General features: G+C 39.2%; 1 protein-coding gene across 3 annotated transcripts in view; it reads right to left on the minus strand.

Moving 5' to 3' along the window:
- kcnh6a (potassium voltage-gated channel, subfamily H (eag-related), member 6a) overlaps positions 1-21284 on the minus strand; it is a 30739-nt gene extending 9455 nt beyond the window's left edge. For 2 of the 3 annotated variants that reach the window (XM_086058463.1, XM_086058447.1), the window contains exons 1-9: positions 20778-21250; positions 17504-17734; positions 16123-16272; positions 12696-12802; positions 10923-11229; positions 10427-10629; positions 3634-4059; positions 1610-2027; positions 45-244 (exon numbers count right to left, since the gene is read on the minus strand). In XM_086058463.1, coding sequence (XP_085914589.1) covers positions 45-244; positions 1610-2027; positions 3634-4059; positions 10427-10629; positions 10923-11229; positions 12696-12802; positions 16123-16272; positions 17504-17734; positions 20778-20853 — 2118 coding nt within the window. In that variant the 5' untranslated portion in view covers positions 20854-21250. Of the gene's footprint in view, positions 1-44; positions 245-1609; positions 2028-3633; positions 4060-10426; positions 10630-10922; positions 11230-12695; positions 12803-16122; positions 16273-17503; positions 17735-20777 lie in introns of all 3 variants that reach the window. The other variant, XM_086058455.1, reaches the window with a different exon arrangement.
- Between the last annotated feature and the right edge of the window lie 1954 nt (positions 21285-23238).

Below are 23238 nucleotides of genomic sequence, written 5' to 3' on the forward strand. Positions count from 1 at the left end.
GCCAGCAATGAAGAGCAATCGTGAGAGTCATTTATCCTACTCACAGCGTTCATGTCGATACCGTTGGTGTAGGACCAGGCGTGCTGGAAGTATTCCTCCAGACGCTGCCGCAAGCCACCGGGGATTTGATGGAAGCGGATGAACTCTTTGACTCGCAGCATCTGCGTGTGGTAGCGCGCCGTGCCCGAGTACAGCCTCTGGATGATGGCCGACACGTTGCCAAAGATGCTGGCGTACATCAGAGCTGCCACACAGGAAAGTTGAGCAAAATTTCACACAATTAAACAACAATACATTTCCCTCTACACTCATACTCCTACTTATTTGTCCGCTTGAATTGCTGTAACTTTCATAAATGAGTACAGTGGACCACTGCTATTTGCAGTGAATAGGGACCAGGCTGCAGCACAAATAGTGAAAATATACATGTAATTGCATTTAAAAAATGATTGAAAAGCGGAGATAACCCTAATAAAAACAACAACTAAATGTTTTGGTTTTTTATATTATAATTTAGATCTACGAATAAGTTTTTCTGTGGGTGCTGAAACACAAGTATAGATATGTGTGGATCCACGGTGCAATGGAAAAGAAAAATTAAACGAAAAATGAAAATAATCAACAACAAAAAAAAAATTTTTTTAAATAAAGGCAAGCAGAAATGATACACAAAAAAAGAAGAAAATAAGAACGAAAAAAATACATTAAAACAAAAACACATGAAAAACATAAACATAAAAAAAGAGAAACAATCTAAAGAAAAACAACAAAAATCTAAACAAAATTAAAAATGATAAATACTAACAACAAAAATCCAATAAAAATAACAAACAATGATTTTAAAAAACCTAGAAGAAGAACTGTTTAAAAATTCCAATAAAAATACACAAAAACAGAGCTAAAATAAAAAAAATTAAAAGCAAAACACTAATGATACTCAAAAAAGAAGAAAATCAAAATGAGAAAAATAAAACAAAAAACATAAATAACGTAAATATAATAATACAAAGGGAAAATACATTTTTTTAAATGCAAAACACAAATGATACTCAAAAAAAAGAAAACTAAAATGAGAAAAATAAAACAAAAAACTTGAATAACGTAAATATAATAGTATAATAATACAAAGGGAAAATAAATCTGAAGAAAAACAACCAAAACAAAATAAACAATTATAAACACGAACAATAAAAACAATAAGAAAAAACCCTCGAACAAAAACTGGGAAAAAAAATGAAATAAAAAACAAAAAACAAATAATAATAAGATATGTAAAAAAAAAAAACCCCTTAATAAAGCTAAAATAAAAATGAAATAAATCAAAACACTGTTTATCCTTTTTATCCGCAGAAAATGCACTCTTATGAAAGCGAGGCAACCGAATGGGGTGGGCTGCGTGGCTCAGTGGTAGAGTGGTCATCTCGCAACTCTGAGAGCGTGTGTTCAATCCCAGACGGTGTGACTGTCAAAGTATCCTCCAGCAAGATAATGAACCCCCAGTTGCGCCTGATGCTGTGTCATCAGTAGTCCAAATGTAAAGCGCTTTGAGGGCCTTGTAAGGTGCGACATAAATTAAGGAACAGAATGCGACAAACGCAGAGGTACTCACATCCAATGAGCATGACGCAGATGGAGAAGATCTTTTCGGGGTTGGTGTTGGGCGAGACGTTTCCGAAGCCGACGCTGGTGAGGCTGCTGAATGTGAAGTAGAGCGCCGTCACGTACTTGTCCTTGATGGACGGCCCCGACGCCGCGTCGCTGTTGTTGTACTGCTTGCCGATCTGCTCGGCCAGGTTGTCCAGCCAGCCGATCTTCATGACGCCCACGCGCGCGGAGCTGGTGCGCTCCACGTTGCCGATGGCGTACCAGATGCACGCCAGCCAGTGGGCGATCAGGGCGAAGGTGCACATGAGCAGGAAGAGCACGGCGGCGCCGTACTCCGAGTAGCGGTCCAGCTTGCGGGCCACGCGCACCAAACGCAGCAGGCGCGCCGTCTTCAGCAGACCGATCAGCGTGGTCGTCTGCGGCTGGGAGAAAGATGTCATCTTGTTATGACAGTCAACTAGGACTGAAGCTCTTGAATATTTTTAGAATGTATTCCATCTTCTGATATCCAATCGATTAATCAGACGAAAATAGACTACATTGTTAAACACTTATGCCAATATAAAATACACATTATTTTTGGTCCACTTCGGGTCACCAGCCTCATGTTATACAGTGTAGTATGTGTGACTTTGAATGTGTGTGGCTTTAAAAGGCAGACCATGACCCTGTGATGACATGTGCGCTAGCAAATGAGCAGGCATGTGGCTGTTGTTAGCTCAGGTTAGCTTAGCTGTGCATTGAGTTGCAGAGCAATGGTTGTGGCTGTTGGAGGTTGTTTGTATGAATGTGATTAGCACGTGTTTTTTTTTTTTACCGTTTATTTATTCATGTGATCGAAAGCGCCATATCAGCTGTGGCATGCTAAATTAGCTAGCATCGATACCTTGCGTTGGAGATTGTGGACATTGCTGTTGTTCTATGTTAGTTGGTTGTCCTTTGCAGTAATCATATATGTAGCCCTTTGTCTTCTTTTTTTTAAATGTGAAATGACCCCAAACTTTGTGTGTGCCACCGGGGGCAGTATAATACAGTCATGTAGACACAAACAAAGAAGACTATCACAACTACAGTAAGTGATTCTGTAAACTGCGGTCATTATTAGTCTTTTTTCTTCAGAGGATAAAGAATATATGCCAGTGAGTATTGTTATATTGTCTGCCTTCATGTTCATTGCCTAAAGCAGGGGTGTCAAACTCATATTAGCTCAGGGGCCACATAGAGGAAAATATATATTACCAACTGGGCTGGATCGGTAAACTCATGGTAGGCCTATATAACTTTAAATCAATGATATGCAGATTTTCGATATTCGCGGGGCAGCCCTAAATTGCGGGGCGCAACTGTAAATATATTGTCCCAAAAAATAACACAAATGCAAATTGAACGCGGCATTTTTATGTTGGTCTATGTTTTATTTATTTATTTATTTATTTTATATAAGTCGTGTGTCAAATAATGACATCCATAGTAATTCTGTGTACAAGTTGCATTGTTCATCTGAGGATTGCTTGTGAAATTACGAATTTATATGCTTTGATTGTGGCCGGCTGATTAATTGGTCAGACATTACTCCTTTTTTTCTTTACTTTACAAAATCATCTTGCGGGTCGGATTAAACCCCTTTGCGAGCCTGATCCGGCCCGCGGCCTGTATGTTTGACACCCCTGGCTTAAAGGGTTACAACACCACAAACTGGAGATAGCCTATAGCGTTTTTACATGGTGTATTAGCATTATGCTAGCAGAAGGTGAAGCTCTGTGGTTATTTTACATACAGTACCTAATTTTATATTAGATTTTTGGTTTGATGATAAACTTCTACTGGCAATGGCATTAATACTGTATATGAAAGAATTGTTTACTATCTGCCAAACTGCTTGTTGTGACGTGAGTTGAGTTCATTGCCACCATACAGCACTCAGATCTCAAATTTTTGCTCTCAAGTCAAAGCAAAAAATGGATTCAAATGACCCATATGTTGAAAACCTCTCAAATCACTACCAGCGTATTTCCATTCCTTCCATACCTCCTCCGAGCCGGAGCGGAAGATGAGCAGGTCGAAGGGTATGGCGGCCACGATGTCGATGAGGAACCAGCCCTTGAAGTAGTGCTGGGCGATGCGGCCGGGGTGGCTGACCACTTCGTCGTTGTGGTTGACGTAGGTGGTCCGGAAGTTGATGAGGATGTCCACGATGAACATGACGTCCACCACCAGGTCCACCACATTGAGAGGGTTGCACGTGTAGCCGCACGTCCGCCGCCGGTCCTCCTCCACCTCGTTGAGGAGAAAGGCGGCTGAGTAGGGCGTGAAGATGGCCGTGTAGATGACCAGCAGCAGGATGAGCCAGTCCCACATGGCCTTGAAGGGGCTGTAGTGCAGGATGGTCCAGCGGTGGATGCGCGGGGCCTGCAGCTTGTACTCGGGAAGCACGTCGGCGCCCAGAGACAGCACCTGACCGGGAAGGAACACATTGGCTGACACCGTAGCTCACTAGACATTTCATTAGGTACATCTGCACACTGTATTATCAAATCCAAGACAACAAATGTGTCTTTTCATGTTGAATTAATCCGTTTCAGCCATTTCTAATATTTTGGGTACAGAACCGTAGAAACAGCACACACATTCCAGTGCACAATCAAAATCCGACAAACTAACAAACATATATTAATGAGGTTAGGGTTAAAATGAGGATAGGGAAGTAAATATAAAATACAATTAATAAAAACTTAAAAAATAAAAAAGAAAAGAATAAAATGCCCTAGCAAAAAAACTAAACAAAAATAATACAACAAATATAACTATGAATCACTGCAAAAATCGGTTTTAAAATTATTATTATTATTATTATTATTATTATAAATCCCTGCAAAAATCTATTTTATTATTATTATTATTATTATTAAATTATTGTGCTCAATGTTAAAAAAAAATGTTTTTGATTGAGAAAGCATGAAAACAAATACAAATAAAGCAAAAACAAAGTGCAACAAAAATACAATATTGTCCCCCTCTTAAAATAATAAGTACTTTTTTTGCATTTAAATCATCTCCTCATGATGCAAATGGTCAAATTTTTCGTTTCCTGAATAAACTGAAAAACTTACTTGGGCGATTATTTTAAGGCGTCAATATGAAGAAAAAATACATATAATAACAGGGGGGAAATGAAACTAAAATCGATGAAAAATAAAATAAGACATTTAAATAATAGGCTACATTTTTGAATACATAAAAAACAAGAAAATAATACAAGAAAGAAATACGGACGGAAATTAAACAAGAAAACTAAGCTCTTGCATTGAGTTCATGAAATTGTTCAATATTGCAACGAAATGGCCACTGAATGCAAAAATACTAAAAAGCAAAATACAATAAACATCACTTTATCAAACAGCAATTTATCAAGCTAGCTATTTGCATTTCTAACCATTTACTAGAAACCGCTGTCAGTATGATGCAATACAGTTGTACACCACTATACTAATAATAAACACATTGTTACCTTCATAGCTCAATCAAAAACTATTATGACGTGGTTAGTCTCTTTGAAAAATTTGATATCTGCATTACAGCCCATGATACAAATACTCATTTTGAAGGTTCAGTATGCTACTGACCGGGATGACAACCAGAGTCTCCATCTGCACCCTGGCATCCTTCTGTCCACCACAACAGCACAAGAACAAACTCCTCCAAAGCCTCTGCAACGCCTCCCGCCTCGTTTCTTCGTCTCCTCTTTTTTTCTCCAGCCTCATTTCATGCTACAAGCTCCTTCCAATGTGTGTATGTGCTGCCTGCTAAATGGCCCACAGTCAAAATGACTCCTGTGAAAAACAGGACCACGTTCATCTGCTTCTGTCCCGACCATGTGACCCCATTTTGGTTTCGACAGGCAATAATCGCTGACATTGATTGATCGCCAGGCAATGGAGTGATGAGCTGCCAGGAGCCCCAAATCATGCACAGTCTGTAGCCTTAAGGGCCCCTTGTGAGCTGCAGGGCCCTGAAATTCATTGAAATGTAGAAAAACTTCAATCAAACAGGTCACTAACATGTTCAGTATGACAAGATGAGAAAGGCGGATATTGCGGCCGTAAATAATCTTGAATTTGTGGGAAATGGTATTATTGATCAGCGAGCGAAATGATGTCATTGATATAATATTTAGTAGTTTGCAGTTAGGCTGCATGAATCAGATGCTTTTCATGTTCTGGCCAGGATTTGCATTGTACTTTGCATGATGTCATCCGTCACAAAGAAGCTCAACTGCTGCCTCCGACTCACAGAACCAGGGATTTCTCTCCCAGGAACCGCAAGAAGTGTATTAATGTTCTGTTTCCACTTGTCGAGCTCCTAGCTGAAAATAACCGCCTTAAATAAAGTCAGACACATTACAAAATGGCCAGCGTGTTGGGAGCTTGACTATTTTTGGGAACAAATCGAAATAGGGCCAGTTAGGGGTCACCGAAAGGACGCTTTGTTGAGAGAAGCGTGTTGGTGTCGGTTTGAAATCTGGTTAAGAGACACTCTGGGCCTCATAGGGGGCGCCGATGGGCTGCTGCGACCTGCTGAATACATGCGGAAGTGCGACATGCTAATGAGAGTGCAAACACAAGGTTCACTCATCCAACAAGTTATTGATGCGCTCTGTTTTGTAATCAGCACCAAAAGTCCCGTGCGTGGCATGCAACCCGTCAGCTTGTTATAATTAACATGGCACCAGTTCATGACTGCGTGGGCATCTTGTTAGCCTGACTGGAAGAAAACATCATTGATACATGACAGCTTGGGAAGAGTAAATTGTGGGGCAACAAAGCCCCCCCCCCCCCCAAAAAAATTATATATATATATATTTATTTATTTATTTTGGGGGGGGGGGGGCTACAAAAAAAAAAGCCAGCATGAAAATTAACCAGGGTAAACCAGAGATACCAAATCCAAAGCAACAATTTTGGGCAAGAAAACTAGCGCCAAGTCAAAAACTTCCATTTGCGCAAGCAAACCTGAGACAACAAAGTCATAAGCATCATTTGGGCAAGTACTGTAATCCTGGGACAACTAAGTCAAAACAACAAATCTGGCAAACTAAGAAAAAAAAAACATGAATGAGCTCATGTGGTCACATGGCAACAACATATCCTGACTTCCTCTTGCTTACCTGTCAGCTCCGCGTAGAAAAGAAGAGCATCTGAAGAGCACTTAAGCAGTAAATAAATGAGGTGTGTGTGTTTATAAATAAGAATAAAAGTACTCACAGGCTGTAGTTTCTGCTTGAAGCTCATGTTGAAGTGCACTTCATGCTAACCAGAGAGACAGCAAACCTCTGTCCGTCCATCTACATCGCTCCCTCAAATGAATTCCTCCCCCCTTGCTTTCTCTCTGTCCCTCTCGATCTCCTGCATTAGGCCCAGCCCAGACATTAAAAATGGCCTCCATGTGACATTATGACATCACAAGCAACGATGTGATCCATGACATAATGACTGATAAACTGAAGGCAACAAAAGTCTAAACTATAGTTAGGAGAAGTAAAGGGGGGACAAAAAGCCAAATTGGGGGGGGGGGGGCGTTCCGAATGGCCTTTTATGGTGGGCAGTCTAAGGCACACCTGTGCACTAATCATGGTGTCTCATCAGCATCTCGCTATGGCACACCTGTGAGATGGGATGGATTGTCTCGGCAAAGGAGAAGTGCACACTACCACAGATTGAGATAACATTTGTGAACAATATTTGAGAGAAATGGTGATATTGCGCACACGGAAGAAGTTTTAGATCTTTGAGTTCGTCTCATAAAAAAATAAGAGCAAAAACAAAAGTGTTGTGTTTGTTGAGTGTATCTGTACAATTTGGAGTGACGCATTACACTCGCCAGTCACTTTATTAGATACCGCAGCAAAAGAGAGTCAATTCAATAGCTTCCCTGAAATTCTAAATTTGGATTGACAGTAACTCAACAATGATTTTTTTCCTATATAGTCACCATAATTAAGCTTGCGAGGGGGACACAATATTAGGAACAGAGGTGGCAAATCCAGGTCCAGATATTAAACATAGTGATGTTAGCTAGCTAGCTAGCTAGCTAACATCAGGAGCTAAAGCCAAACTGTGGCAGGGTTTTTACTTCCTGGACCCGGATTTGCCACCTGGGGCTTTAGCCCCTGATGTTAGCTAGCTAGCTCCTGGGGCTAAAGCCAAACTGTGGCAGGGTTTTTACTTTCTGGGCCTGGATTTGCCACCACTGATTCGGAACAGCTCCATTACATGGCAGGCGGGAAAACATTTAAATGTATTGAATGGCGAAATATGAGACAATAATGTCATGATAACAAGCAGTGTTGGAGAATTTGAATAAAGTGAATTTACTGGCACTTACAAATAAAATCCTCACATTTCCTCTGTGGAAGCCAGGGGGTGCCATGCACACACACGCACACACAATCACATGCACGCACGTACGCACGCACACACACACACATAATCCCAGTCTTTCCTACTCATCACGCTATGCAGACCAATCGATAGCAACGAGGATCAATGGCAACCTTCATTTCGCTTTGCAAGGTGCCAATCGAAACTCAATTAAACAGCCGGCAATTTTTATAACGTGACGCAACAATAACTAACGTAAAGGCAATTTAACGCCATCGTCACTGTGACGCGGCTGTGTTAGCCTGCAAGGTGTAAACGCTGTCCTCCACATCCATTAGCCCAAGAGACCAAGGTCACGCACTCCCAGCCGGCCAGACCAACGTTACTCGGTGGGCGCACACAGACACCACGCTCTAAACTGGCATTTGGCAAGTCAACAAGGAGAAGCAACATTTCAAAAAGAACAATTTTGGCAAGCGAACCAGGGTCAACAAAACCAAAACAAAAATGGGAAGTAACAAAGAGAAAACTGATAAAGAAACTGAAGTCGGCAAAGCCACATTGATAAGTCAACAGGGTTTCTAAAGTCAAACTGGCAAATAAACAGGAGGCCATAAAGTCAAATGGACATGTAAACTGGGTGCAACAAAAGCAAACTGCCAAATAAACCGGGTGCAAACAGAAAATCCAACAAGCTCTGAGCTAAATCAATTTCCATTTCACTGGCTGCTTTCCTTGATATTACAAGAGCTGTCTTGTGTCGAGGTGGTTTTGACACTGTCGTGGTGTGGAGGCGACAAAGTGTGCACGGCGTGAAGACACATGTCACACCTCAGGTGAGATTATTTCTTGCCGCACATCATCTCGCACCCCTGCCGAGAAGCCAGAGGCGGCCCACCATTTATAGACATACCCGTCCGTGTGTGTGTGTGATTGCATGAGAGCGGTGATACTTAATGACCTGAACCTGTCACACAAACTCATGCATGTACGCACATGCACATGCACGCACACGTACACACACACACACACACACACACACACACACACACACAGTGAGAGGGAAAAGGACGTGAGAGTTAGAGTTGTTCTCACAGTTGGTAGTGGAGGAGTAGAAATATAAATGTCACTTTCACTTCCAGCTAAAAGATAAATGACAGCGAGGACACTCAAAAGACCTCTGCCAAGGCTCGAACTTTTGTCCTTGGCCAAATCACTGAATGTAGGACCTTAAAAGGTAGAACAGCTCAAACCTGATTCAAAGAGATCAACATGTAATAAGATCCTGAATGAAATACGACAAAGCTGTGCTTGACCATTTTCCATGAGATTTTTGATGTTGTACGGTATTTACACTGACGTTACTTAGTCTGGATCAGATCTGGACTAAAACTTGGTTTGATATGTTTTGGCAAATCTCCCCAGTGTGGAACTAATAAATGTTATCTTAATTTGTCTTATACACACTTTAGGTTGTAAGAACAAATAACAGACCTCTGCCAAGGCTTGAAAATCTCTCCTTTGCCAAATCATTGTTTGGGTAACAACAGTCGGGTTTCCGTCCAATTGTTTTGTTTTGTTTTTAAGCAAATGTGCTAAAAATGCACAAAACGGACATGCGACTTGTGCCCGTTTTCAACTATTCTTCTTTTGCGAATATTGAGAGGGGACTCCGCCGCTGTAGGTGGCGGTATACACCATTAAGAGATGTGATCCACAAGTAATTTAAATGAAGAAAAAGACCAGGAAGCAACTGCGCCGTGCGATGACGTTGCGTGAGTTTGTAATTCTTGATAAACCGTAGTGTTTCTTTGTTTTCTGTTTTCTGGTCTCACCAGCGGTTATTCGCAAAACCTGTTTCCAAAGCCACAATTCGCATTTTCCTTTTTTCGTAATCCAACCCTTCTAAGCGTAAAAACATTTTTGGGGTGAATTTAGGGCTCATTTTCGAATTTCTGGCATTTCCAATCAGTTTTATTTTCGCATTTTTTATTTTTATTTTTTCACTATTTTTATATATATATATATATATATATATATATATATATATATATATATATATATATATATATATATATATATATATATTCATTTCAAAATTCATTCAAAGGGAACAAAGAGCAATAACTACAAAAAAAGTAATATGATGACATTTGACCAAAATCTGAGCATTTGACCCTTTTCTATGGGATTTTCTATGTTGCGTTTAAACAGTCATAAATACTTAATCTGGATCAGATCTGGAATAAAACTTGTGATATTTCATTTTAGGAAAAAACCCCAGCTAATATTACAGTTTACAAAAGGCAATTTCCTTTCACACAGGATATGTAGCATAATTGTTTTAAAAAAACTTGAATTGTGTGTTTTGTAGTTTTCTGAAAATGTTCAAGTATGACTTAGGCAAACTCCCTGGCGGAGGTAACAATGACTTGTGATCTCACCTGTGTTACCTGCGTCACCTTCTCAGTGACATTCTGTGTTCTGTCTTTAACTTTGCTGGGCGCGATGATCTCGATCTCGCCGGGCGACGGCGGTCTGACGCGGTCCGAGCCGAAGGTGAGCGTCACCTGCGGGATGCGCCCAATGGCCCGATGCCTCATCAGGTCCGAGTCTGAGGTGGAGTTGGGACCGCTCGGCTTCAGATCTGCACAAAGCAAAATATGTCTTTGGTGTTGCTATCCCTCTTAAAGTATAAAGTATTGAAATGTATTGTTGTCTTTTTGATTGATTGAAACAGAAGATATTGTTGTTGCTTTTGGCTGTTCACTTTTTCATTTTCTTTTTCCCTGTCCCCTCCAAAACAGGATTTTAGCAGGTAGCATTGCTGTGGTTTCTCTTTGATAATGTGGTTTGTTGTCATTCTTAAGTCCGTTATTATTATTATTATTTTTATTATATTATTATATTAAGGCCTTAAAGTGCGCTTCTAAGACTCACTGTTAGTCCGGGCTTCTCTGGGGCGAGCGCTCCACTCGGCTTTCATCCCGTCAATGTCATCCAGAGATGAGGCGCGTCGCAGGCTGCGGACGCTTTCCCGCGAGCTGCTTCGGGATAAGGTCCCCCTGGTTGAGGGCAGGCCCGGGTCCAGGCGGTCCGTCAGCAGGGAGCGACGCTTGGCGGAGGGATGGGCGGCGGGAGAGGGAGGGTCCAGGTCTTGTTCTATGAGGGCTTCAGTCTCGGACTGCATGCAGCTCTCCTTAGACGGGATGCGGAAATCCTTCAGGGGGACTTCCTCACTGTTGGGCTTAAAAATATACATACGTTTTATATATATATATATATATATATATATATATATATATATATATATATATATATATATATATATATTAGGGGTGGAACGGTTCACAAATTCCACGGTTCGGTTCGGTTTGTGCTCTCGGTTTTCGGTTCAGTTCGGTTTTAGAAAAACTAATTATGTCTTAGTATATATTATACACAGCTAATTATTATATATATTTTCAGACCTATACCAGTACAAGTACTCAACCCTTGTGTGGTCACCAATACCAAGTACAGATACCACTAGTACTTTTGATACATAACCCCCCAAAACAAAAAAAACAATGACGGATAGTTTTAAAGCAATTCATTTCATTTTTCCTTAAAATTGCATGAAATGAATGGCAATTTTCTAGTCTAATTTATCATTTCTAGTTCCTGATCACAAAACAACCACAAGATACTGGTATCAGAAATTCCTTTTTGATTTGACGAACCAAATCAAATAATGACATTTTAAAATGCATGGCATCTTTGAATCATATTGCACCTCATGTATCAGGCTATGCATGGAATCGTCTTTTGTGAGAGATGGACACCAGGAATAAATCGGCTTGACAGCACTGAGGATTTGTTGTTTCTTTGACTTTAATGACCCAAAAGTTACAGTTGTACCATAGTGAATCAAATCGTAATCTCACTGAATTGAACCACAATTAATCATTTTAAAATGGTCAAATCTTTGAACCATATCACATGCCATACATTGAGAAATGTATCAAATCTTGTTTTGTAGAGAGATGTACACTCCTAACATAATATACCAGTATATAGCTTACAGTTACAATCCTTCCTGACGTTCCTTATTTTCCTTGCCCTGCCAACATCATGTGTCATCCATGGGCAAGTCATTTTGTTTTTTCGTTTTAATGACTTTTTTTCCACACTTGCATGACGATAGAAATGTTTGAAAAAATTACACCACGGAGCCTCCTTTACTAATGACTTTTTCATATATGCAAACTCACTTCATTGTGACGATTAGTTATGCTAAATTTGCTACTTATACTCTCGACTTAGCCAATGACAGCCTGTGATGGCTCCACAGCGGAATGTTTTGTTTCAAAAAAGTTTGGAACACTGGTGAGCGTGAGGCAGCAAAAGAAAGGAATGTAAGTGTGCGCGCGCGTGTGTGTTGTAATGTGTCCGACGTGACGGAGTATATTTCCGGATTGCTTTGCTCATGGATCCTATCAGGAAGTGACATCCCTAAAAAAAAAACACAGCAGAGACGTCCAAACATGAGCGAGTGGCTCATTTGTTTTTCATTTTTCTCTTTGATGGCTTTTTCCCTTTAAACAATTCCATGCAGCTGTTTAATGGCACTTTCACATGGAATTTCGTGAGAACGGACCACAAAAAGTCAGACTTTGCAGCGTTTTTTCCCCCCAATAGAAATTTTATTTATTCTACAAAAAGTTCTCTTACCTGCAAGTAGTCCACCACTACACCCTCAAACTGATCTTTGGAGAGTGACTGCCGCCGCCGCATGGAGCGCAACACTGGCAGTCGCATCTTCAACCTGCGATTCTGACCTGAGAGAGATTTAAGAATTACAATTAAGTTCAAGCAACAGAGGCTTGAGAAATTAGCTAGAAAGCAAAAAAAAAAAAAAAAGAAGACAAATGAAAAGAATAAGCTAAAGAAAATTCAAGAAAGACAGATGAAGCAAAATGACCAAACTAGACATTGAGATACAAATGACAAAACTTGTCAAGTTAATTAAAAATAAGTTAAAAAATAGATATAAAATACAACAAGACAAAAGTGAGAAGGCTATCTTAAAATGAGGCAAAAATAGACGAATAAGGCTAGACAGTGACAAAAAAAAACAAGACAAACATGATGAGAAGAAACAAGTGAAAAAAATATATTTTTTAAGAATTATTAGAAAGTGCAAAAAAAATGAGAAGCATCAACAGACAAAAGTGAGAAGTAGAAAATAACCAGACAAAAATGACAAACTACACTAAAAGTGTGACAAAATCACAAGCAAGAATTTAGAAAGCGACAAATGCAACGAAAACTAACGAAAACAATTCAAAAAACTATAACGAAATAAAATAAAAACGAAAATGCTTAAAAAAAACTAAAACTAATTTAAACTACATTTTACATTTACAAAACTAACTATTATTATAACGAAAATGTCCTTCGTTTCGATATTAACCTGAATATAAATGTTTGAAAGTGTGTCACAGATTTGACGTCATCTCGCAGCAGCCAATAGAAAAGCACCTTCAGATGACGTCACTCCTAGACGACAATTCGTGCTTGACTTTTGGCTCCAATGGCTTGGTTCACCTGATTTTTCATTTAACTCAGCCCAAATGCAACACTAGGTAAGAAATGTGTCGCTTTTTTCATTTACCATGGCGTTTATACACATAAAAAAAACGAATCCTGAAACTAACTAAAACTAAACTAAATTTAAGCATCTTTTAAATTACTAAAACTAATCAAAACTAACAGAACCACACTGAAAACTAATTACAGCTAACGCAATTAAAAAATAAAAATAAAAAACGAAATAAAAACTAACTAAAATGAAAATTCCAAAACTATATTAACCCTGGACAAAGGAAAGGAAAACAAATAAAAAACAACAGATGACAGAAAATGACCAATGGTAAAAAAAGGGAGACAAAATTAGATTCAAGCGATAACAGGCAACAATGGGGAAAAAATACAAGATGAGATTAAGTCAAAAGCTATTGCGACAAGGAGTACAAACATGACAAAAAAATGTGATAAAAGAAAGACCAAGCTCAACAAGAATTTTAATAAAGCAAACAAAAGTAAGAAGTTAAAAAGCAGCAAGAAAAAGCAAACAATAACTTAATGAGACAAAAATGAGAAAACTTGTTTAAAAAAAAGTGAGACAAAAGAGAATAGAAAGTGAAACAAAACAAGAAAAAAAGGAAACAAGTAAAAAAAGAAGAAAAGTGGAAAATCACACAAAAAATACGAGACAAAAATGACTGAACTAGACAAAGTGAGACGTGAGAGGATAGAAAGCAACAAAAACAAGAGCAAGGAGAGAGCAACATGTCAAAAGGACAAAAGTAGAAAAGAGAAGGGGGCGAAAATCAACAGTGGGACAAAATGAAATACAAAAGGCTAGAAAGTAACAACAATTAGACAAAGATGAGGAAAATCAAGTTAAAAACAAATATGAAAGTACAGTGGTGCCTTGAGATATGAGTAAAAGGTCCCATAGTGTGAAAATGTACTTTAGTGGAGTTTTCTATCCTCGGCTTGTCTACAAAAAAAATCCGTCCGCGACTTCTTTAGCTTCCTCCTCCTTTATAAAAATGTGTGCTTCAAACGGGCAGATTAAACTTCCGTGACTTAGTGACGTCAAAAAGACACGGAAGTGCACTCGACCCCGCCCCCTCGGGTTAGTGGCACCACCTCTGCTAAAGGTTTGTCACGCCCACTGAAATTCGAGAAGATGGCTGCTCTTTTCTTTTTCTCCCCACAAATGTTCCGTGGAGAGGAGAAACAATGATCAAGTCTTTGAGAAGACAGTGGATTAATTTTATTTTTGAAGGACTGTTTTGTTAATGAAAGACTGTTCAGAGCTGGATTAGCAACACGTTTAAACATAATGGATCGGTCCCAACAGTGTGACACGACTGCAAACGGGAAAGATGTAAGTTTAACATTTTTGATTTAGCCTTTCTTGCTATCCTTTCTAATAAGAGATGTGCACCTTCTACCAGATTACCGGTGTATTTTTAGTGCCTAAAGTGGGAGCTACATTTGTCTTGTGGAGGTCGTTTGGTTACAAGAGGTCAGATATGATAAAGCAGACAGTGGTTGGAGAATATGAAACGGTTGCGTATTGTTTTTTTCTAGCTACAATCCGCGGTGGTTAATTTGCCGTGACTGGCAGCTCGCCACCTAGTTGACATGACTTTGTGACGCTAACCGGCCGCTAAGTGGTCCCGACGAGACGGCTTGCACGTTGCGACTGCGCAGTGGCCTAAATGTGCACATTTGTGTTATTCAGAACCGCTTGTAAATGTCTACAAGCATTCACGGCAAATCGCAGACATTCACGGCCAAAATAACCATTGCCTAAACAATCACCAACTAACACAACATAGTCTCTGTAGTAACGTTACTTTTTCTTATGGTAAAACGTTATGCCACTTTTCCACATATTAAAATAGTTCTCAAATGTGTAAAAGACATGTCTGTATTTTTCTTTTCTTCGGCTCCCATGGCCAGTCGTTTCCATTCACAACATTAGCACATGCTACCATGACCGAAATCACTGCCCCTTCAAGAGAGAAGGGTGTGGCCTAGGCGTGGCCTGGTGCAGCTATTTACATAAAAGGGTCACACCCCTAAAACAGGCTGTTTTGAACAGAGCGTTTTTTGGCTGATTTAGGGACAGCAAAAATATTAGATCCAAAGTCAATTTTGACGAATGCATGTCACAGAAATGTCTTTTACACATTTGAGAACTATTTGAGTATGTTGAAAAGTTGAATAATATGCGACCATTAAATTGTTCAATGACCACACTCGTGACTCAAAACACGGGTCTCTCCAGCATCTCATGTCGACACAAACAAAGAAGAGTTTCACGCCATAACTGCATTTGATATTCAATCATATTTCTTGGCCTATTTTACATCGTGTGTTAATATTCATCTAGCAGAAGAAAAAGTTGTGTGTTTATATTTAGTTTGCAGCATCAATAAACAGCTTGAGGCCTTTTTTTTTGTGTTCACTCTTTCTAAATCAAAGCAAAAATAATTGGTCAAACGACAGTCCGCATCTGGAAAGTCGTATCACGAGACACCACTGTGGAGAGTAAAGAAAAAAAAATGAAAGTCCTCACAGTAGAGCCAGCCTTGGCTGACTCGCTGCCTGAGTCGAGATTTCTTAAGCGTGGGGTCGACGAGCTCCTGGAAGTCCAGGATGAACATGATGACGACGCCTTCCTCATTCTTCACCGGAACGATGCCCACCATGCACGGCCTGCATGTGCCTGTCATTTGATGACACGATGTACTCGTTAACACGGGAGGGAGGAGGTCACGTATTTGCCAGGTACAAGCAAGGCTCATGTCATGTGACCTTCAAGTTTCAAGCAAGTCCCAAGTTAGTGTGGGGGGAAAAATTTTAATCATACAAGTTTGCTCAGCGCAACATATATTCGACTGGTAAACTATTTTTTTCACTGATTATAATGCAAAAAAATTGCTTTTTTACACTTAAAAAAAATGCTATAGTTTCAAGATTGCACTAGTGTCTAATTTCTCACCTTATTGTCTTCTCCTTTAAATGCCGAACTGAGAGTAGTTAAAGACGAGCTAAACTGTCAAGCTAGCAGTTGACACAGCTAGCTTACCTGCCTTTAACAAATAAAAGTTCACACAGATGTCGTGTCTTTTATCTTTGATTTGCGATATTTACATGTTGCTATACTGCCATTTTCCAATTTCATCAAAAAAAGTAATCCGAGTCCAATATTGTAATCATTTTTGGGGCTGCTTCCGCGGCACTTGCTCATGGAGGTCGCCTCAGCCCAATTGCTTTGACTCTCGTGGATGGATTATGAAGTTGACAGCATGGTTGACACACACATAACTTTTCTTTCAAGATTATTTTAAATGATTTTACTTTTAGTTGATCAAGTATTGTATTTTCTATGCATATTTTGCACTTTTGTGACACATTTATTATTATTATTATTATTTATGACAATATACTGTATAACATTTTTGTGTGAACCATGCATTTCATTTTTGAACAAATATTGCACCTTTGTGGCCAAACCCTTGTTGTGATCTTATGCTTGTTTTTTTTAAATTCAAAAATAAAATTTTCTGTGGTCTACTATTGCATGTTTTGCACTAATATTGCATTTTTGTGTCAACTATTACTTTTACTATTATTATTATTTTTATATTGCACTTTGGTGATGAAATATAAAACTTGTGTGACAATTGGTGCATTTCTGTGTCAAAATACAACTTTCATGGTAAGCTATTTTTTGACAAATATTTTTTTTTATGTGACAATATATATAACCTTTTGTGGCTAAATAAAAATAGTTTCACATTTGTAGGCCAAGTTGTTTGTCAATAATGGTTTGAGGGGGCACCTGGATTTACCCTCCTGCTCCACTAGCAGAACCACAGAATGTGGAATAATATGTCCAAACGGAACCAGCCCAGAGCAGCAATTTGATGAGTCGATGAATACGTTTTTTGTACCTTCCTTGGCGTAGTAGAGGATCTCCACCTTGCGCTCCTCGGAGCCGAGCAGGGCCTGAGCGAGCTGCGCCAGGGCGCTCTTCATGGTGCCGGGCCCCACCAGGAACTGGCAGGTGCACGGCTGCTGCATGATCTCGGCCCGCGTGAAGCCGAACATCTGGCAGAAGGCCTCGTTGCAGAAGATGATGCCGCAGTTCTTCATCTGCGCGTTGGCGATCACAAACTTGCGATCTGGAAGGACCACATGTTAGGACTTAGAGATTTTGATTGATTTGGATGTGTGTTTTGGTTGTTTTGTTTTGTATTGTATTGTATTGTATTGTTTTTGCTAGTTAGAAGAACTTACTCAGCATTTTTGAACTAATGTACAATTTTTTTTTTTAATATGTAGCTTCTTTTTTTTTTTTTTAAGTAAAAATAAGACATTTTGTGCCCCAATATTAAAGTTTTGTGATCAAATACTGGTGTATTTGTTTGGTATCACTAATACAATTACTTTTAACTACTACTGTAAAATAGTCTTACTATTATGTGAAAACGAGAATGTAACCCTTAGCATTAGCAAGCTGTAGCCAATTAGCTTCAATACTTGCTTATTAAAAGGCAGGTAACCTCATTAAATTATTTATCTTTTGAGCTCTACTACTGTTACTACTACTACTACTAGCACTACTACTACTACTACTACAATTACCACTGTAAAATGATTTCACAAGATAAAAAAGAGAAAATAAACCTTAGTATATGAGTCTGTCAACATAAGTCACCTTTGAGACTTCTACTTCTTTTTTTTTCAACAAGCAGACAGTGTACATGCATACAACAAAATATGTGCGCTTGCTGACGGGCTGGACATGTTTGCATTTAATGAGCACCCAGTGGACATTCACATAACAGCATGATTCAGCTATCAAACGGACTGTAACTATTTAACAAAAGGTCACGATTCGATTCGCTACTGATTAACCCCGATGCGAATCTATAAATTGATTATTGCGATTCTTTTAAAACTCAAATATAGAAAATACTAATCAGTAAACTTGTACATGTACGCTGTAAGATTTGCATGAAAATGTATTTATTTATCTGAAACTTCAGGCTTATAAGTGAGCCACTGCATCTAACAAACAGGTTGCAGTCTGTTTCATGTTTGAACAGCACTGAAATAAAATATTAAGGCTTAATGTTCCATTAATTTAACGTTCTTCCATGCTTAATGTGTAAATCCTAACCCTAAGTAAGAAGTTTTGTTGAATATTCCCATAAAAAAAAATATATGTTTAAAAATCGATTCGGCCACATATCGAATCGATTCGAGAATTGCGCGCTGTAATATCGCGATATATTGCCGAATCGATTTTTTCGAACACCCCTTATAAATATATATATATATATTATGGAAAACATTTTAAGAGACTTAGCATTGTACTTGCATTTTAATGCTAGCTGAATGATTGTGATGAGGACACCAAAGGCACTTTATAGTAATATTGACACATTTGCTAGCTGTAGCTCCCTACTTTTGGTGTAGCGCCATTTTTGTTTTTCCTTTAGCATTTCCCAGCTGTTGCTAGTTCTCTTTTGCTTGTTGTCCATATAAAAAGCTTTTATACAACATATTATTGTACGATGACAACAAAATTGATTTGATCTATTTTAATCCAGCAACAGTTTTAAGGGATAGACACCAGCAGCCCCGCGACCCTTGTGATGGATAAACAATTTAATGAACAATAGACAATTGATGGATGGGTGGATATTTTAAACCAATATGTTTACCTTTGGAATAGAAAACTAACGCTCCTTTCTAATTGTGAGCTTATTGATTTCCGGTCTTTTTCAAGGCACGCGGCCACTCGTGTCCAGTACAAAATGCTCACTTCATTCTCCATTTTGTGTGTGACAATACAATATGTCTCGCTAGCTATTAATACAGTCAACAATCATGTGGAGTGGAACTAATGAAGTGGAGGCTGCTTAGCATCACAATGGCTCCTGAGAGGCCACGGAGGAGCAGCTGGACACTTAACAGAGAGAGTTGCGTGGAAATGTCACCGCTTCGCTACATGTAAGCTACGTGTGTACTATTTCTGTACAGTTGGTTGGCATTGGATTTTGGTTCCTTTTCTACACTACATCCCACCAATTCTGGTTTCTGTGTAAAATCCACTGTGTCCTGACTCCCCAGCAGGTGAGCGTGCTGCTTAGCAACCACTGAGTGACAATGAGGGTTTTCAAATGCCAATATGGGGAGCAGAGGAAGATGAGATGTAGCACAGGAGGCCCAAGGGGATTGTGGGTAGCCAGAGTGACGTCGCAATCAAAGACGAGCGCATCGGGGTCGTGACTCGTGTTCGTTGAAGTCGGCAGTTAAAAGGCTGAAAACAGAGCGGGCCAACCTCTGTGGTTGCATGTGTTACATACGTGTCTGCCTTCAATAGCAGCTGCTACATTAGCATTAGCACACTTACATCAAATGTTTTGATTGTGTTTGAGCTTTCCTTCGGCATTATCGCCCAGTATTTATATAGCAGCATCGTTTTCTCGACATATCCAGGCATAATCAAGGATGTGTGATTTGCGTGATCTACTCAAGTGCGCTATTACTTTTCTTAGTCCTGAAACGAATTGGCAGAATAGCAATGACGCGATGGCATCGCCTTGACCAATCACTTTGTGCTGATGTCATCATGTATATTACTATGACAGGCTGGGATGTGCCAACCAGCAACGTAGTCCTCAAAAAAGAGTTGGTTTTGTTTTGTTTTCAGTAACACCTTCTCAGAATTGAACATTTCAAAACAGATGCAAACACAATGAAAAACAAAATGAGCAACTTGATCTTTAGGGGTGTGCTATGACTTTTCTGAGTCTTGACACTGACTGTTTTTGACATATTTGACTCCCAAAGTTCAAGGCAATTGAGCAACATCATCTCATAAGCAAAGAACAACATGTGAAACTTGACCTATTCATCTCAGCTCTGATGCAGATTACATTTGATACACGTGACCAAGGACATCTAAAGTTTCATTTCGGCAACCACTCTCAGAATTGAACAAGAGCCGCCATTTTTCAACAGATTCAGACACAAACAACGAAAAATCCGTCTTTCATTTTAGTCGGGCGTAGAAATACGTTGGAAATATTTCATATAAACTAAATTGAAGTCATTGAAAGTGTATATACCGCCACTTGCAACTATGCAACATTCAACAGAAATGCAGTTTATGATCAAAATAAGGCAGAGATTCAAAAATATGAAGAGGCTTACTTCGCTCGTCAAATTTCCTGATGATGGTATCGAGGTAAGTGTTCTGGAGGGCGACGTGACCGCGTCTCACGGGCATCTTGACAACGATGATGATGACAACACATTAACCTTCCCGCAAAAACCAAATCAGCATCAGGAAGTGCCAAATTTGAATTCAAATTTAAAGTGCACATGCAAAGCTGCTGAGGGATAGGGATGCTGATGCTGCCTGGAAGATGATGATGATGATGATGATGAAGGCTGGTTGCCAGGGTGACATGGGATGCTGGATGTTACATTGAGGTAAAAAAAATAAAAAGGAGGGAAAGTACACTAAATTGCAGTTAATTTCAGACAATTGAACTGCAATTAAAATTGAAAAAAGACAGAAAACAACACACAGGAAGTTGTCGTCTTTAGTTTAACGTCATTCTCCATCAAGTTTATGTGCTAAGAAAGTGCGCAGGAGAAGAAGAATCTCATGTCGGCCAAATGATCCCATCTACTCTATGCTGCTTTCCACCGTCCCCCGCGGGTCCTCACAAGCCACCGGTGTCAAGCCAGCAAGGATGCAGAGGAGCGGAAAGAGCCAGCAGTCAGACTTTCAAAATAAGAGTGTGTCCAAGTCGAGACCTCTATCTCAAGTTTGAGACCCAAAATGTGACCTAAGCAGGTCTGGATCCACAAAATTAATAACATTTTCACAACATTACAATTAAAACAGTAGTTTTTGTATTATAAAAAAAAATCTGCTTTAAATTAGCATTAACACTAAGATGTTTAGGTGCAAAGGTGAGTGTCAATGGTTGTTTGTCTATACATGCCCTGCCATAGTCTGGCGATCAGGCCGAAGTGTACTTCACCTCTCGTTCAAACTCAGCTGGGAAAAGCTTTCGGCCCTGGTGAAAAAAACATTTTCACATTTCTTAATGATTACAAAATGTGGTGCTCAAAATAAAATAAAAATACATGCATACATTAATAAAAATTAATACATAAACAAATTACTTGGGATGAGATACAAAGTGAAAAACTAAAAATTTGAAGAATAAAAGACACATATGGTCACAAAACAAATAACTGCATGAAAAATTAGTATTTATTTAAGCCACATTTTAATAATGATATTATAAATGTAATTTAACACTAACAACATGTTTAAAACAAATAAATACATTAACAGAGGAGGGATAGCAATTTAAAAACTAAAGATGTGGAAAAGTAAATAGACGTGATTATGTAAAAAAATTAAAATATATTATTATTATTATTATTATTATTATTTTGTCATGTGAAAATTAAAAATACCAAATTATTTACTGTACACTGTTGTTTTGGACACATGAAACTTGATTTTGTGTGCGTGCGTGCGCGTGTGTATTTTATTGTGAAAGTCTACACGTGCGGTTATTTTGGCATTGCCGCTTGACAGTGGTCTTGTCAGTGACAGAGTGCAGACCCTCATCAGTCTGCTTCACTCCACATCACAGCTCTGAAAATAGCAGCTACCTCCTCGTGCGCTGCTACCATCGCACTTGTGCCGCGATAAGCTGCCATTGTGTGTCCTTGCTATGTGTGTGCGTCAAGTTGAGCACAACAAAAGGAAAGCAATGACAAGTTTTTCACCTTCAATCCATCCTGATCCCACAGCAACACTCACTTAGCATCTCAGCGGTATTCTGAAATAGAACACTCAACGAAAAGTCGCCAACAAAGCAACATTTCCCGCAACATGTGTATAGCATTGTTAGCTTAGCATCGGCTAAAAATGTTATATCACAACTAGCTCTGTACTCTAGAAATGTTGCCCCAAATCTATCTTACTGGTGACAGCCTGATTGTGTTTCAGGTGTCTGCAAATTTCATGTTTAGCATGTTTAGCTTAGAATTAGCTAAAAACATTAGCTCATGACTAGCTTTGTACTCCAGAAATGATGTCCCAAATCTTTCACATTGGGGCAAATGGCCCCATTGTGTTTCATGTGTCTCCAAAATTCTCGTGTCACACGTTTAGCTTAGCGATGGCTAAACTGCAACACCTGTGTAGCATGTTAGCTTAGCATCAATTAAAAATCTTTATTAATCGCTTTTCCTTTCCTGTAGATGTCTCAATGCGTTTGTCTACAATTTTAGCTTCGCCTTAGCCACAAAACATTAGCTCGTAACTAGTTTTGTGCTCCAGGGAGATTGTTTGAAATAATATATAAATATATTGGCTTAATGTACGGTTTCAGGTGGAAAATATCTAGTTCCTATAACATGCACGCAACACTACTTCCGCTAAAAAACTTTGTGATTAGCATCATATTCCAGAAAGGTTGTCTTGTCATATTGGCCAAACAGTCCCATTGTGTTTTCAATTCAATCAATTTCAATCAAAAGTCCTGCCTGTTTGTCCATGTCGGTCTCGGAACGTTGTGACTTGTGTCGCCCTTGTCGCCGACATGGCAGTCTGTCATCGGCGCACACTCCAAAAGGCACC

Source organism: Leptonotus elevatus, chromosome 1 (assembly GCF_054856555.1).
Source record: "Leptonotus elevatus isolate MCC_2025b chromosome 1, RoL_Lele_1.0, whole genome shotgun sequence".
NCBI lineage: Eukaryota > Metazoa > Chordata > Actinopteri > Syngnathiformes > Syngnathidae > Leptonotus > Leptonotus elevatus.